Raw genomic sequence first — 17,174 nt, forward strand, 5'->3', positions numbered from 1 at the left:
TGACAAGCATATTTGTTTTAATTTTTCATTTTAAACAATTACATTTTCATTGATATCATGTTCTTCTTGAGAAATTCCGATTTATTCATCGTCTCGTGATAAAAATACTTCAGAGTAAACCCCGGGGTACCGGTGTCGCGTGGTGACAATTACTGGCTTCAAGCATCCCTAGCGTGCATCTCTGGGATGTTGTTCGGAAATAAAAGATCGTTGATCGCGGCTCTGTATTTTTTTAAATATTATGCAAAAAACAACATTTGGAAAAAATTGTTTTACTAAAACAATGTTTTTTCAAAAAAAAACTTCCAAAACTGAAAAAAGGAAAAACAGAAAAGTAAAAACATTAAATTTCACATTTTTTGTTATATACATAATGTAAAAAACGGCATTTTTGAAAAAAAAATATTTTAGAAAACATTTTTTAAGAAAAAAAATAATTCAATAAAAAAATTCAAAAACTGAAAAATAGAAAACTAAAAAACAAAAATAGCATTTTTAGGTAAAAACTTTATGTAAAAAACATTTTTGAAAGATAAATTATTCTAGAAAAACTTGTTTTTGCAAAAAAATTATTTAAATTAAAAATTTTACATTAAAAACTTCAAAAACAGAAATAAGGAAAAATAGAAAAACAAAAAACATTACAAATTGCTTTTTTTGTTAAAAACCTTATGTAAAAAACGGCATTTTTGAAAGAAAAACTATTCTAGTAAAACTTGTTTTTTCAAAAAGGAAATTAATTAAATTTCACATTTTCCAAAAAAAAAATTCAAAAACAGAAAAAGGAAAAATAGAAAAACAAAAAAAAAACAACACAAGTTGCATTTTTGTTAAAACCTTATGCAAAAAATGGCATTTTTGAAAGAAATTTTTTTAGTAAAACAAAGTTTTCCGAAAAAAAAAATTTTAAAATTTTACAAAAAAAATTAAAAACAGAAAAAAAGGAAAAATAAAAAAATAAAAAACAACACAAGTTGCATTTTTTGTTAAAAACCTTATGTAAAAAACGGCATTTTTGAAAGACAAATTATTCTAGTAAAACTTTGTTTTTTCAAAAAAAATTAATTAAATTTAAATTTTTACATAAAAAAAATAAAAAACAGAAAAAAAAGGAGAAATAAAAAATAAAAAAACATCAAGATTTACATTTTTGTTAAAAACAGTGTGTAAAACACAATTTTCAAAAAAATCATTTTAGTAAAAAAGATTTTTATTTAAAAAAATGATTCAGTTCAAGACTTCACATTAAAAAACTTCAAAAACTGACAAATGGAAAAATGAAAAAAGAAACCTTTTGTAAAAAAAAATGACTTTTTTGAAAAAAGTGGCATAGTAAAAGAATATTTTTTTCAAAACAGTAAAAATTATGCAAAAGGTTTTCAACTTTTTTTTAGAAAATTGTAAATTCTATACTTAAAGATTTGTATAAGTATCTATTTCTAAAAATTCCTGCCAAAAATTCTTCTTTTAAATGACCAGGTAATCTATTATCAAAGGCAGCACGCTTATTGCAATATTCTGATGGGAAGAATTGCTGCTAGAGTTTGCTTCGAAATTATCACTGTAATCGTTTTGCATCATCCAGTATCAGCCTGCCGGGAGTTCATTGCAGAAGCCAAAGAAAACCCCGAGTTTTTGAAAAAAACATTTTATGAAAACAAGCCTTATTCGTCGTTAACCGCCATTTTTGAGAAAAAAAAGCAGATATTACAAAGACAGGCATTTTTTTGACATAAATTTTAATTCAAAATTGAACTTGAAACAAAAGTTAATTTTGAAAATGCATTTGTACAACTCAAATACATTATATTATCAAAGTATCAATTCAAAAGCATACATGAAATTCAGCTTTTTCTGAGTGTAAAAAGAGAATATTACAAATTAAACAGTCAATTAGTCACCTCAGGAAATAATAGTTTTTGGATCTGAAATTATACCGAAAATACAAACAGATAATCAGTCAAAGAAATAACTTCTCAGCCTTTTAGTTTAGTTACTATACAACTCAGCAGCTCTTCTCAATTTGCACGATGGAGGACACATGTTGTCTTCGTTTTCATCACCATCTAAATTTTTACTTCCCACTTTTTCAGGGTTATTGACAGCAGGAGCCCTTCTCTTGACAATCTTTTGTGTACAAGACGCTGGTTGCTCAGATTTGAGGGAAGTTTTTTCAGATATTTTTTCACTTGCTTCATTAGATAAAATATAATCTTGGTAATCTGTATAATCATTGAGTACAGTACTAAGGATGTTTCTGGCAGACTTGGTTGAAGTATTTTCAACACTCGATACTCCCTGTACTTCTTTCATTGCATCTTGTCCAGTGTCTGTAGAAAAACACGCAAAAGGGACTGCCTTGTCCGATTTTTTGTTGTCTAACTTGGGATCAAGTACGTTCTCTTCTTCTATAGTTGCGATTATACTCCCTGTCAATGACCCATTTTCCCACTCGTCACAATCCCGATCAGGTTTCTGCTCCTGCAAATTGTCATACTCGTCAGACACACACCAGAGAAATTTAAGTTCTCTCTCCTCCTCAAAAAATCCTAATTGATTTTCATACATTGGTCTATAGGACAACTCATAATCACAAAATTGTGCACGGACTGATCTGCTCAGTTCCATGTTGTCTGAGACTTGTAAAGTTTTGTTTTCGATGTGGTTCTCGTAGAAGTCTACAGTTGTCTGTTTGTATGGAACAGAGACTTCTGGCAAATTCTCGATTGCAATAATGAAGACTAGAAGCTGCCTCGGAATGGAGAATGGAGGTTCAGCTACCCAGCCGAAGCACGTCTTCCTCTCCTTTATAATTGCTACATCATCATTGAAATCGGGGAAGAAGAAGTGGGCCTTCAGATTTTCGTTCAATTTCACAGATTTGATATTCATTATTCCAGCCTTTTTTAGGAGACGACGGTTGAACTCCTAAATAAATTGAAAATACAAATATTGAAAAAAACTTTCTCTAGAAATAATATGCTATTTGCGAATGAGTACGATGATTATTATAGCCCATTATTCTTTTTTTGGTCTGTTTTCATATTCTATAACAGAGGTGACTTACCTGGAATGGGAAATAGGAAGATGTCCTAGAGATGAAGAATCTCCACTGAAAGGTTTATAACTGAAAACTTATGTTTGTAGGAAAAGGAGACTGAAGTTGTCTCCGAAAAAGATTGCAAAAGTTTACTAAAGTTGTGTTGTTGAAGAGAAGGAAAATAAGCACAATGAGTTGAATTTTTGTTTGTACACTACAATAAAAAAATGACATCATTATGATGCAATAGTGACGTAGTTATTACATTATTATGAGTAAGACCTCAATCACGTGAGCGGTGTATGCTTCGATAAAATAAGAATAATATCGTAATTAGTATGGATTATTTTCTGTTCACATGAGTTCAGTGAACCCATTCAATACTTAAGTATCCGTAATTGTAGTAATCATATGACGTGTTTGGACTAAATTTTGTTCCAAAGAGGTGAGTGACCCTCTTACAAAAAATGAGATCACTTAATTGTTCGTAATTGACAACATAGTAGGGCGTAATTGTTAAATAACTATGATTTAACTCAAACATTTAACGATTAATTCTGAACAATAGCAAAAATTTCGTGACAAGTTTGTGCTCATTAAACCTATATCGATCACCTGAGAAGATTCGTCTTTACAAAAGATGATCTCAAAAGTTGGTGTTTTAAGGTCACTAAAAAATTGGATTGTTGATAAGAACTTAGAGAAAAACGGATGGTGGCAAGATTGTTTAGTTTTTGATATATTTTAGATAAATATTTGATAAAATTTTGTTATTTTGGTTACAATTTGGGTATTTTTTGACAAGATTTCGCTATTTTGTTGTGAAAATGGGTATTTTTGGCGAAAATTGTGTCTTTGTGTGGCAAGTATTGGGATATTTTTGCTAGAACCGGGTTCTTTTTCGCAGGAAATAGGTTTTTTTTGGTAAAAATTTAGTAGATTTTGGTAATAACTGGGTATTTTTGCTATGAATTGTGTAATTCATGACTAGAAACAGATAATTTTGGGCTAGAATTGATTTTTTTTGGCAACAGTTTGATATTTTTTGTAAACATTTGGGTGTTTTTGACAATAATTGGATATTTTGAGCCAAGAATTGGGTATTTTTTGGTCAGAATTGGGTATTTTTTGGTCAGAATTGGGTTTTTTTGGCCAGAATTGGGTATTTCTTGGGATGAATTGGGTAATTTTGCCAAGAATTGGGTATTTTTCGGCCAGAATTGGGTATTTTTTTGGACAGAATTGGGTATTTTTTGGTCAGAATTGGGTTTTTTTGGGATCAATTGGGTAATTTTGCCATGAATTGGGTATTTTTTGGCCAGAATTGGGTATTTTTTTGGTCAGAATTGGGTTTTTTTTTTGGCCAGAATTGGGTATTTTTTGGTCAGAATTGGGTATTTTTTGGGAAAAATTAGGTATTTTTTGGAAAAAATTGGGTATTTTTGCCAAGAATTGGGTATTTTTTGGCCAGAATTGGGTATTTTTTGCCAAGAATTGGGTATTTTTTGGGAAGAATTGGGTATTTTTGCCAAGAATTGGGTATTTTTTGGGAAAAATTGGGTACTTTTTGGGAAAATTTGGGTATATTTTGGCCAGAATTGGGTATTTTTTGGCCAGAATTGGGTATTTTTTGGGAAGAATTGGGTATTTTTTTGGGAAAAATTGGGTATTTTTTGCTAGAAATTGGGTATTTTTGCCGAGAATTGGGAATTTTTTGGGAAAAATTGGGAATTTTTTGACGACGATTGGCTATTTTTGGACAAGAATTGGGTGTTTTCGGCATGAATTGGGTATTTTTTGTATTTTTTGGTATGAAATGAGTATTTTTTTTTTCATTTTTTTAAGAATAGGGTATTTATTAAAAAGAACTAAATATTTTTTACCAAAAATTTCAAAAACTTCAAAAAATACAAACTTGTCCTCTTTTCACGACTTTTGAACTATGTCCATTGGATTCTGCTTTAAAAATTACGCTATAAAGATGTACTGTCACACACAATTCCAAAAAAAATAGTTTGAGGTTTCAGGTTTCAGAAGCTGAAACTTCGGAAAAACCAAAAAGTGTAACTTAGGGTTAAAAAATTGCCATCAAATGCTTTGTTTAAAAACAACATATAGAGAGTTGATATAGCATACCATTTCAAAGAAATTGTTTTGTAGTTTAAAGTTTGAGAAACTAAAACTTCAAAAAACCCAAACCCATAATCTATAATTGACCGTGAAGTTACCACCATTGAACTCCACTTCGAAAAATGACCTCTGAAGTTGTACTGTAGCATATATTTTCGACCAAAAAAATTTTAGTTTGAGGTTTGAGAATCTGAAACTATGAAAAAACAAAAAAATTTTCAGTGATGGTTTTCTGTGCTTTAGTATTTTTCATTGAAATCTGTGTTGAAAATTTTTAATCGATTATTAGAACAACCTTATTTGATTTTTTTAAACGGTTCTGGGCTTTTGAAACTGAAACTACTGAGAAAAAACCAGAAACTACCAAAAGAAAATACCAAAAAATCGGTTTCTTGCATGCTTTCACATCATGAGTAAATTCAATTGAAAAAAAAAAATGACATTTTCAAAAAAAAATCTTTCAAGAAGTTTTTTGAAAAACTTCCGATAATTTGACATTATTGAAATCAAAACGTCATTAATATTCGAAAATTAAAAAAATGAATATTTGAAAAAATTTATGCGTAAATGAAAAGTTTGAAAGTAAAAGTTCTGCTGATATAATTTATTTAGTAGATAAGATTAGCTTAAGTGCATTAGAGCGGATGCATTTCCCTGGGGTAATTAAGATAATTACCCCTGGGTAATTACGATAAGATGACAGGTCTATTGTTCTCACTCTCTTTTTTAGGTACGTCTTTGGAAAATTGATGAAAATAGGCTATAGGTAATCTTTATACATAGGTACGTCCTTTTACCCCCCCCCCCCAGCTCTGCTCACCTACTACTACTTCACTGCTAAGCCTCCTTGTTTGTTTGTAACCGGGTGTGTTTCAGATTGGCCTCACTATCTCCCTTGGAAGTGGGATGCCAATTGGTAAGGAGGGTCCGTTTGTTCACGTTGCCAGCATGGTCGCAACTCAACTCTCCACAGTTGTCACCTCATTTCAGGTAACTTCATTTATAAATTATTTTTAATAGCATCCGTGAGCCTCTTAAAGGATATTATTGAGGTGCTCTCCTTTTTTTACGATCAAAAAGATTTGAATTGTATCGTCGTATGGTGATATATTGCTCTCAAACGAAGTTTGTTGCAATTATATTGGATCTCTATGGTCTTTCTAAGGCGATTTTTTTGGGTGACGGACTTTTCGGCTGACACGTTTAATTTATTGTCCTCAAAACAGGTGAAGTCCAGAGGGAATTAGGCGCATTAAGGCGCCGCTTAGAGCTCTTAGATCTCTGCTCACGCCCCTCCAATACCCCCCCCCCCCCCAACTACCCGGCTCACTCGTCGACGTCGATCCCCCTCCTCCCACTTCTCGAGAACGCACTCAGCTCAGCACCCGTACTCTAGCTTCAACCGCCCACCTTAATGCGCTCACTAATGCTATCCTCCCGAAGCCAATATTAAGGGCTGTCAAAACTAAACGCCCGTTGGTCATTTGAGAGCGATTGGCTTGACGTGTGTCGGTTTTGTTTTTAATCGGTCTCGTTGTTCTGAAACAGGATGTAAAAGTAAATGCTGCACTTGCAAACCTTGTGATTTTCTTTTGTCGTTAAACAGGTTTTGAATATTCTAAGCTCAATTAGACTTGCTAGATACATTTTTTGCTATTTTTTGGCATTTTGATGTGTAAGACGCGTTTTTAGCCCTCAACCCTTTAACCGTTTAAATTGTCCATATTTTCAATCGTTTGAATAGATTAACGGTTAGATAATGGTTTTTTGACTTTAACACTATTTGTTGTCATAAAATATAAACAGTTTTTTTTTGTTCGATTTTTCTTAATTCTGTTGTCTTATCGCTTAGTTTAATCAATGACAGCTCTGATCAGCTGCTCTTGAGCCATAGGTTAATCGATTCAGTTCACAGCTAATTGTTTTTTTTGTCTTTGACACTATTTGTTTACGAAAAATATGAGAATTTAGTCGTTTTCCCCGTAATTCTTGTTCATTTTGGTGTCCTATCATTTCATTTTTGACAGGTTGCTTATGAGGTTTGAGTGGATTAAGTTTATCGTTTTGGTTCAAAGATAAAGTTTGCTAGGAGTTTGACAATAATTGTTTCAAAAATTGGGAATTTATTTTCTCAATTTTGTTCATTTTGTCTTATTACTTAGTCTCATTAATGAGAGTTCTGATCGGTTGCTAAGGCATTAGTGTATCTACTAAAAAGACAGAAAAAAATTTTTCTGACCTTTGATACCAAAAAATAATTTGTTATCAATGGCCGCCGTCAGCCTCTCAGCGGCTATTATTTAGGCGCTCTCCTTTTTTACGACTCGAAGAGGAGTATTGCTTTTCTATCGGTCTTTTTTTTGGTTTTTTACAGGAAGTAGTTTTGTTCATGCGGCATTTTGAGCTAAAAGCAAAAGTGAGAAATGCTGTCATGGTGAACAGAGTTTTTCTAGGTGGGAGAAATTTTTGATCATGCGCTGCGTTCAGTGAATGACTTTTTCACTTTGAAAGTTGTTTTTGAAAGACCGGCAGATATAGATAACCGTTTTTAGCTCTTTTTTGTCATTTTTTAAAACTTAATGTTTTTTTTTAATTCGCTTTACCTTTTGACATTGGTATTAAGGTTATCAGCTTTTGGTTTAGAAGCTGAATTAAGTATAGTTTTAGAATCCAACTGAAACTGCACGCCAAATTAGGAATTTTTTTGACACTGAAAAAGAATAGAAAAAAATGGTCAGTTTGTCTTTTCCTTTTTTCTTTTTCTTTTTCAATCCCAATGTGCATCATACGCGTCAACGGCGGCTATTTTCCGGCAATCTGCCGGCTATATTAAAAAATTATAATGGGTTTTTGTTTAGCCCGTTTTTTGCCTTTCTTGTGGTCTCATCGCTTCACCTCAATCATGACAATTTCCCTCGGCGTTCTAGTTGTGGTCAATTTACCGGCTTTGCTTTTAATAATGATTTTAAAACTTGGATGCTATTTGTTTTTATATTTTTAAGTGAATTTTCGAATCGGCTCTCTTCATTTGTTTAATTGCTCTCAAACGAAGTTTGTAGCAATTATATTAGTCCTGTCGGTCTTTTTTTAATGCGATTTTTCGCTTGACCAATTTTTCGTCTGACGCTTTTGACTTTTCGTCCTCAAAATTGGGATAAACAGGTAGCGCCCAGCGGGCATTATGTGCTCTTAGAGCCTTTCAGGTCTGTTTCAGCTCAAACTGTCTTGGAGACTTATACTTATGGTGTGAGGGGCGGTTCTTAGAGGTTGACACCCCCCCCCCCTTTGTTGACCCCCCACCCCCACTATTGGCTCCACCCCCCCCCCCACCGCGCTTTTGCCCCCCCCCCACCCAGTGCTGCGCTGCCCCCATCAGCCCCCGGTGCACCCCCCCCCCCCCCGTGGCTAGCTACTGACCAAGCCAACCGCTCGCCGGTCGTTTGAGAGCAATTCGCCCGACGTTAGTCGGTTATGTTTCTTTATTTCACCTAATGAATTTAATACAAGTTTTTTTTAACCACTAACTTTTTATGGTATGCTATGTTATGGTTAAGAATTGCAGTATATAAATATGTATTTGTTGTAAATATAACGACACTAATTTTCAATAAAATTATGGTATTCGCTGAGTTTCTCATAATTGGCTTCATTTTTGTGTCATAGATTTCCACCAGGTTGTTGTATAGTAAAAGCTTGGTTGTTGTATGGAATCTCAGGACGAATTTTTTATGAAAGTGTTCTTACGATTGGTTGTTTTTACAGCATTAGTTTCCTAAAGGAATATTTAAATTGTTCTATTTTCTGCGCATTGAGGATGTACTTTGTTGACTCATACCAAGATGTTACGTTTTTTAGCTTTGTTTTTTTTGCTGTTTTTGTTTCGATTTTTAACCTGCCATGTTTATATAATTCGCATAATTTGAATTGTTTTGGACGCTCTCTCTTTTTTTAATATCGGTTCAGACATCACCATGATTTTTGAAATAATTTGAAGTGATAATTTTGGTCACGACAAAATCCGATCAAAAATCAAAAGCAGTCGAACAAAGCTATAGTTAAATTCCCGCATGGTAATAATAACTTATGATTTTAAAGTTGAGTAAGAAAACGCTGTTTGAACAAAAATTTGTATTCTATTTAGTAGGATTTTATTACCATGCGGGAATTTGACTATAATTTTGTTCGACTGTTTTTGATTTTTGATCGGAGTTAACTCTAAATAGCTTCAACGCAGTTTCAACTAAATGGATTTTAAATTCCATTAAATGTAGTCAAAAGAGCAAAATCAAACGACACACGGTAGACCATTAAAACCCCTTCAATAACTCATAGTGCATGTTATCTGAGTTCATAGTTGTGTAGTCGAACTTAAACTGCACACCAAATGAGAACACATTTTGACACGTAGAAAAATCGGCGTCTTCTCTTTCAACTCCGATGGTCCTCGAGGGTGTCAGCGCCGGCTATTTTTTTTACCAATCTGCCGGCTATGTTTGCAATTCAGTTAATTGTATGGTCAGAAATAAAGAATCAGTATTCGGCCCATGAGTGCGAATACGCCAATTATAAAGTTTGATGGTTTGAAGACTTTGTATAAGATCATGCTGCTTGTTTTTCATGTCAAGATTTATATTTCCTCGTGTTTTAGGGCTTCTACCGGAATCCGACGCGTAACACGGAGATGTTGGCAGCTGCATGTGCAGTTGGAGTCGCTTGCAATTTCGCAGCACCCATAGGTAAGATCTCAATCATATAATAGCATTGGAAACAACCGTTGCTTGTCAGTTGACATCAGTTTGCTTGGGATATTTCACCTCCTCTACATCATATTTCGTTTTTTAAATAATCATTGGATGGGTGCAAGGGTAGACCGCCCAGGCTGGTGACATAATGTTATGTTGATTTTTTTTTGTAATTCAATGTGATTGTCAATGCTATCCAATTCCTCCTACCTCGTGTAATCACGAAGCCTTTGTGCGCGAGCCCGGCTCTTGTTTTCTCAATTTTGACATCCCAAAATAATCTAACAAAGTCATTAGTGGCCTATTTGAAAGATCTTTCATATTAGTATACTTTTGCAGAAGCGTTTGAACTTCAGTTTTTTCTCAGAATATATAACGTTTCTCTAAAAAACTAATTTTCCGTAGAAAATTAAAGAAATGATGAACAAAATGGAGACATTTTATGTGTCAATCAAGACAATAGAAGTATTCTACTAATTTTGGGTTTCAGCATTTCATATTTTTAATAGCCGTCAGCCTCTCAACGGCTGATATTTAGGCGCTCGCTTTTTTACAATCCAAGAATTGTGTTGTTTTGGTGCTCTGTCTAATTTTACAATCCAAGAATTGGATTGTATTGATGCTCTTTCTTTATTTTTTTGTAAGATGTTTTAACACATTTTCCAATTAGATCTTTCAAAATGGGATAAACGGGTAAGGCTCAGTCAGAGGCCCAAAGTTGACTTCAGTAGTATTTCAAGTGCTTAGAGTGTTGCAGCTGCTGGGCAATCAAGGTTAAAAGGGCATTTATGGGAGTTTTTGAGCCCGAAATGGTGCATTGTTTCTCGTTTTTTCTTAATTTTTTAGTGTTTCATTGATCAGTCTTGAATTGGTATTTGTCAAAATTGGTTAAAGTCATTTGCATGACTTAATTACTTTTTATAACCATTTTATGAGCTATAAGTTTTTCGTAATGCAAAAATAAACACGCAAAACGATAATAATTTTTGCAATTTTATGCAACGTTTGTCACTTTTTTAGTTGTCGCTGCATCAGTGCCTTAAAGCCTCTTTTAGGGCCTGATAGCAGATTGCTACATACTTTTTTAGTCAGAATGGAACTGCTTTCAACATTTTATTATCACCAGTTTTTTGATAAAAGTTGCAATTTTTTAAATAGCCGCCATCAGCCTCTCAGCGGCTATTACTTAGGCGGTCACCTTTTTTTTGAATTTGCTCTATCTTTTGATTACGTTTTTCGTTTTACATAAGGCACGATTTTCACTCTCGACTTCTGACACTTCACTCACTGTTTCAACTCAATGGATTTCAATTTTTTTCACGCATTGAAATACGTAATGTAGTGAATACGGTCATAGTCGGAGTTGCAAAATCAAAAGAAACGGGACAAACTTAAAGCCCGGTCATTAAATTATAATGCATTAGGTTATCAAAGTTCATTAAAGTTTTTACTATGTGACATTAGTATTATGCTTAATAGCATTAATTTAGAAGCTGAATTAAGTGTAATTTTAGGATCTAACCGATTATGCAGAATTGACACACCAGATAAGAACACTTTGACACTTAGAAAAATTCTTTCAGTTTGTATCTCGTATTTTTTTCTTTTTCGGTTTCAATCTCAATGTGCGTCAAGTGGGTCAACGGCGGCTATTTTCTGGCAATTTGCCGACTGTTTGTTTTTCGAAATCGGTTTTTTTGTTGTTTTTCTTGCCTCACTAGCCAGACAATCTCCTCTAGAGTTTGATAGCTTGTTACTGCATAGTTGGTTGGGGCAGCGGTATGGTTTTATACGTTTTAATACCACGAATTTTTCATGTTTTGATAAGGTTTTCTGAGAACTGTTTTCATTTTCTTAGTTTATCGATCTTTTAGAGCCAATGAAATCTTTTAATGCTTGAAATTGGGTTTCTGGATAGCCCCTGTAGACAATAAAACGGTTCTGAAGAAATTAATATAACAATTTTCAGCAACGTTTCTTTATAATTTTTGAAGTTTTGTCCTTTTTTATATTTATCGGACTTTTCGTTCCAGTGAGTCTTTTTTAGATGGATTCAGACTTGCTGATGAATTGCTGGAAAGATTCCAGAGCCAGAAAAGTGGTTTTGAGCATTTTAAATTTGCAAAATTAAGAAATCTTGTTTTGCGATTCTTTTATTTTAGATATTTGACATATTTTTTGGTTTCTTCTATCTTTATTGGGCAATAAACCTCTTCCTTTTGGTCTTGGAATAATGGGTATAATAAATTGCATCGAATTGGTTCTTCAGTCTTAGCAATTATTATATTTTTTTGGTTTGTTTGATTATTGTAGGTTCTCAACTTTTGATTGTATTTCTTTTTGGCTCGCATTGTTCAATTGATCTCCTGGTCATGTACGGTATTTGTAGGTTTTTATTCAATTCTTTGGATTGTATTTCAGGACTGGTCCTGCTATGATTTTTGTAGGATTTTCAATTATTTTATGACCGAATTTTCAAAACGGAATAAACAGGTAAAGCTCAGCGGGCAGCAAGTTTGATTAGAGGCCCTTTGGCGCGTTAAGGAATCCTTCAAGCGCTTTGAGTGGTGAAGCTACTGGGAAGGCCGTAATTTAAGGTTAAAATGTCGTTCTCAGGAATTTTCGAGCCAAAAATGTTGGATATCTGCGTTTTTCGTCATTGTCCCGGAGTTTTTTGTTTGACTTCTCTTAAATTGACGTTTCTAAAAGTCAATTTTGCAAGATAATTTTTATATCTTTTCCGTTTGTGCCCCCAGATTAGTGGGCGCATATTATTTGCACCCCAAGACACACGTGCAATATTTTTACATAATGATTTATTATTTAATGGCGCGTGCTCTGTAACGTGGGGCGCATATGATACTGGGGGGACACAAAGGGAAAAGATCCCAAATTTTTTATGATCATTTTGTTAGCTCTGTGTTTAGACACTGTAAACATAAACACGAAAAAATTATACTAATTTTTGCGACTTCTTATAAGTTCTAAAAAAATTTTTCTTTGGGTTTTGCAATTCCAGGGGACAGGGAACCGCCTCCAGTGTTTGAAATAGTATACTGCCGAATTATTAGCGGAATCGGAATGGTTTTTAACGAATTAATATCGCAAATCTTTGCAATTTTTTGATAAAACTTACAATGTTTTGTCATTTTTTGAATTTTTAGCTCGGTGGAAAGGAAACTCCTAATTTTTGATAATATGTTACTGTTAAGTATAATTTTAGGATCTAACCGAATATGCAGAATTTACACACCAAATAAGAGATTCAGAGATGAGATTGTAGCGATTTAGAAAAAGTTTTCAACGCTCAAAACACTTCTGTAAGCACTATCTCAGAGATCCTGCTGGTCAAATTTATCGGAAAACATGTTGGGCTAACCGAATTAAGTGCTGTGGCAAATGAAAAATTGTTAATTGCTCTTGAACGAAGTTCATAGCATTTATTGTAAACGTGTTGGTCTTTTTTATGCAAATTTTTCGCTTGACCATTTTGCGCTTTTCTTCTAGAACATTCTTTGACTTCTCAATTGACTTTTTCCCGCTTTCGCTCTTCTTTTTTGAGTGATCGCTATTGCTCTCACTCCGAAGTAAAGCTTTCTGCTGATATAAAGTCGGTTGCAGCAAAGCGAAGATAAGGGCCAAATAGCACAGTCGGCAGAGGATATGGTTATGAAGCGGAAAGTCAATGGTTTGAATCCCGGTGGGGTCAAATTTGTTTCCACCCGCCTGTCGTTCGAGAGCAATTCTTCTGACATTTTTCGGTTTATGTTTGCAATAAGTAATTACAAAGTAATCATGTGCACAGATATTAGGGAAAAGAATAGCAAATTTGATGATGCTTTTGAAAAAAGCGTAAATTTTTTTAAACGTTGTCGAAATTGATGAGAAATTGCAGAGATGACGAGGGGAATGTAAAATGGGGTACAACAGATCCGCGGCAGGATTCGGAAAGTACCAAAGAATTGGAAAAATCAATCTCAACTAAGGAATTAAAAGTCGCGAGTAGTTGATAAAAATCTGTTTCCTTTCTCACTTGCAAAATACCATTTAACGCTCCGCATCTCCTCGTTTTGGATATTTGTGCTGCTCTTTTGTTGAAAAATCTCTCCAGGTTTGACTTTCAAAACAAAATGTGGTATGAGATCTTTTAAAAAGATGATCAAGAAACGTTCTATATCTTAGAAAAATTCTGTTAATTTTGATCTAAATTTCTCTGTCTGTTTCAATCCCAATAAGCAGCGGCTATTTGCTGGCAGTTTGACGTTTATGTTTAGGTGAGAATTCAGATTTAGAGTTGAGCTCTACTGGTATTTTTAAATAAATATAGCCTCCATCCAATAGCTTCTGTCCTGAAGTTTTTTAATTGATTAATTTAAGGTCATTTTTTCATATCGTATAGTTTTAATTGCTCTCAAAGGAAGTTTGGAGCGATTATATTAAGACACGCTGGTCTTTTTTCATGCAGTTGTTTGCAGCAGTACAACAGATTTTTTGTTTGACGATTTGACATTTTGACCTTTAAACACGGGATAAGCAGACAAAGTCCGGAGAGCATTAAGTCACTGAGCAGTTCTCTTAGAACCTTACGCCTTACTGGTCTCTAAGTTGGGGAACCAGCGAGACTGTTGAGTAGACATGAGTTAATGTTGTGAATGGATTTCCACCACCATCGCCACCCAGGGCTTTTTTGCGAACTAATGCTGTTGAACTAATTTTAGGACAGTTTGTTGCATTGTCAATTCTACAGTTAGCCAAATTTTGTTTTATTTCTTTCCCAATGTAAATCATTGTAGAGTTCTGATTACGCAATAATCACATTAGAAGCCCGAACAGGCTACAGTAGAATCGAGCTGCGCGTGTCTTTCGGGAGTCGTCATGGCTTTACTCGATTGTTTTGTGCTAATCCGCATTTGTTTGACGGTTTCTAACTACTGCTACAGAACATGACTTTGACTCATCAATGATAACCTCTATTTTCATTCAGAGTTTTTTAAAGGTAATATAAACTTACGAATGAACCCCGCAGTTGTAGTTCGTTTTAGTTATCAGAGCTTAACTTTTGATTATAATGTATTTGCCAACAATTTTTTTCATGAAGTTTTTTGTTTCTGTGTTGTGTTCAATTTTCTCGTATTTCGTTTACTTATTTGCCAAAGTTAAAAGGTGTTGTTTTTTAAGGTTGTATATTGTTTTGATTGGCTGTTAAATTGCTGAAGGCGATGTCTTCGGTTATCGTTTTAAGTGTAAATTCCCTCAAATTTAATGGAGTCTTATTCTTGTTTAGCTGGTGTTCATATCTTACACAAAAACAAGGCGAACATTATATGTGAGTTTTCCACACTTCGCTTCTGGATTTTTGTATGATGAAAATCTTTTCATCAGTTCAAATTTTTGGGCAGTTCTACTCAAAAATGAAAAAATATGTATCAAGGCGATAGTCGCGTGCGCCTCCATTATACACATACTAGTAAAATCGGGCAATTCGAAAAAGTAATGTGTATATTGGTACCTCCGCAGCATAGAGCCGCGATACGGTACCACTATACACATTACTCTAATTCCCTTTATATATCCACTACTCTATATTCACTTCTTTTATATTTAAAATCTATCATTTCTTGTCTCTTTTAGTGCTAACCACTAGTGTCGAGTTAAGCTGGTAATTAACCGTTATCAGACGGATAGTTTGGGTTCTATCCTCACTGACTCCAGTGGATGTCCCCAGATACTAGTATAAAACTAGTGAGTCCGTGTAACAAGCACGTAAAACCAACTTGCGAAATTTGGTGTAACCACTTCGTGGATAACTTGAACATAAAAAGAAAACTTGAATAAAAATTGAAAAAAATATTGAAAAATAAAAATATTCATATGTTCCGCAATCAATATTTAATCAATCTAAAACTAAAACTGTCTGTCTCACTCGGCGTAGTGGTTAAATCATCGAGTCTAGTTAAGTTGCTTTAGCAAACGGAAGGTTTGGGGTTCCTTCCTCACTGACTCCAGTGAACGTCCCCCGATTTGATGAAATACCATAAAACTAAGTGAGATAAAAAAACCAAATTCACAGTTCTTAAAAAGGATGATCCCTGCTGTGAGACTGTATATGGGACACACTGTGATGGGTATACAGTCAAAAACACTGAGATCGGTGGAAACACAGTGATAAGTGTTTTTTTTTCACTGATAGAACCTAAATTCACCATTACTATCTCTAATGCCCTTATCATCAAATGGATCTATAGCTATCTTATACTGTTCCTTAGTTTCTAAATGATGCCTTTTGCTATCAATAGTATAATTAGTTACATATTTACTTACACCCCCATAAATAGCATTTTTGTAATCTTCCAAATTAATTTGGTTTTTATTAGTAGCTTTAGTTGTTCCTTTTAACTTTTTCTCTTCTTCACCTTTAACTGTAGTGTAACAATATGCTTTGGCTTTAAGGAAGCAGGTTTCTATAATAGTATCATTAGGTAGCTCATCTTTCATCTTACCTAACTCATTATTATGTAATGTATCTTTTATCTTATTCATTTCAGTTTTTATATCACTACCTTCAGGAACATTTTTATTTATAAATATACTATCGGTATCTGTATAATGATAACTACAATCTAACTCTTTCTCAAAGTAATCATATATAACATTATACATAAATAGTTTAGCTTTCTCTAATATAACAAAACCAATATAATTGAACTTATCTAACTTAACATTACCTCTTGATTTATGTACAGCCACTAGATCATCATCGAACTCTACAAAATATTTAAAACTAATATTTTCTACTAATTTAATATATCTATCTACTTCATTAACTAACTCTACATCTGGTCTATTGTATACATTTTCTATTGTTTTTCCATAGAAGGCATTATTCATCAGTTTAAAGAATACATTTTTTTCTCCAAATTAGTGATATAAAAACTGAAATGAATAAGATAAAAGATATATTACATAATAATGAGTTAGGTAAGATGAAAGATGAGCTACCTAATGATACTATTATAGTAGCCTGCTTCCTTAAAGCCAAAGCATATTGTTATACTACAGTTAAACAATGTATAACTGTAGTATAACATTATCTCCAAATTTATCACCCTTAGCTTTAGCTTCTTTTCTTTTCTGAATATTAAACTCAATATAAGGCTTTAACCACTCAATCTTACTATACTCTAACTTTTGCTTAACTGTAATATCTTCCAACTTCAAAACACTAGCTAAATACCAATCTAACATCTCACCATCAATTACAT

At 33.5% G+C, this 17,174-nt stretch overlaps 1 protein-coding gene across 1 annotated transcript in view; it reads left to right on the forward strand.

Moving 5' to 3' along the window:
* Positions 1–6,052: 6,052 nt before the first annotated feature.
* LOC142351077 (chloride channel protein 2-like) overlaps positions 6,053–17,174 on the forward strand; it is an 80,917-nt gene continuing 69,795 nt past the window's right edge. The window contains exons 1-2 of the mRNA XM_075403164.1: positions 6,053–6,160; positions 9,819–9,906. Coding sequence (XP_075259279.1) covers positions 6,077–6,160; positions 9,819–9,906 — 172 coding nt within the window. The 5' untranslated portion in view covers positions 6,053–6,076. The remainder of the gene's footprint in view (positions 6,161–9,818; positions 9,907–17,174) is intronic.

Source organism: Convolutriloba macropyga, chromosome 12 (assembly GCF_964194025.1).
Source record: "Convolutriloba macropyga chromosome 12, txConMacr16.3, whole genome shotgun sequence".
NCBI classification, from domain to species: domain Eukaryota; kingdom Metazoa; phylum Xenacoelomorpha; order Acoela; family Convolutidae; genus Convolutriloba; species Convolutriloba macropyga.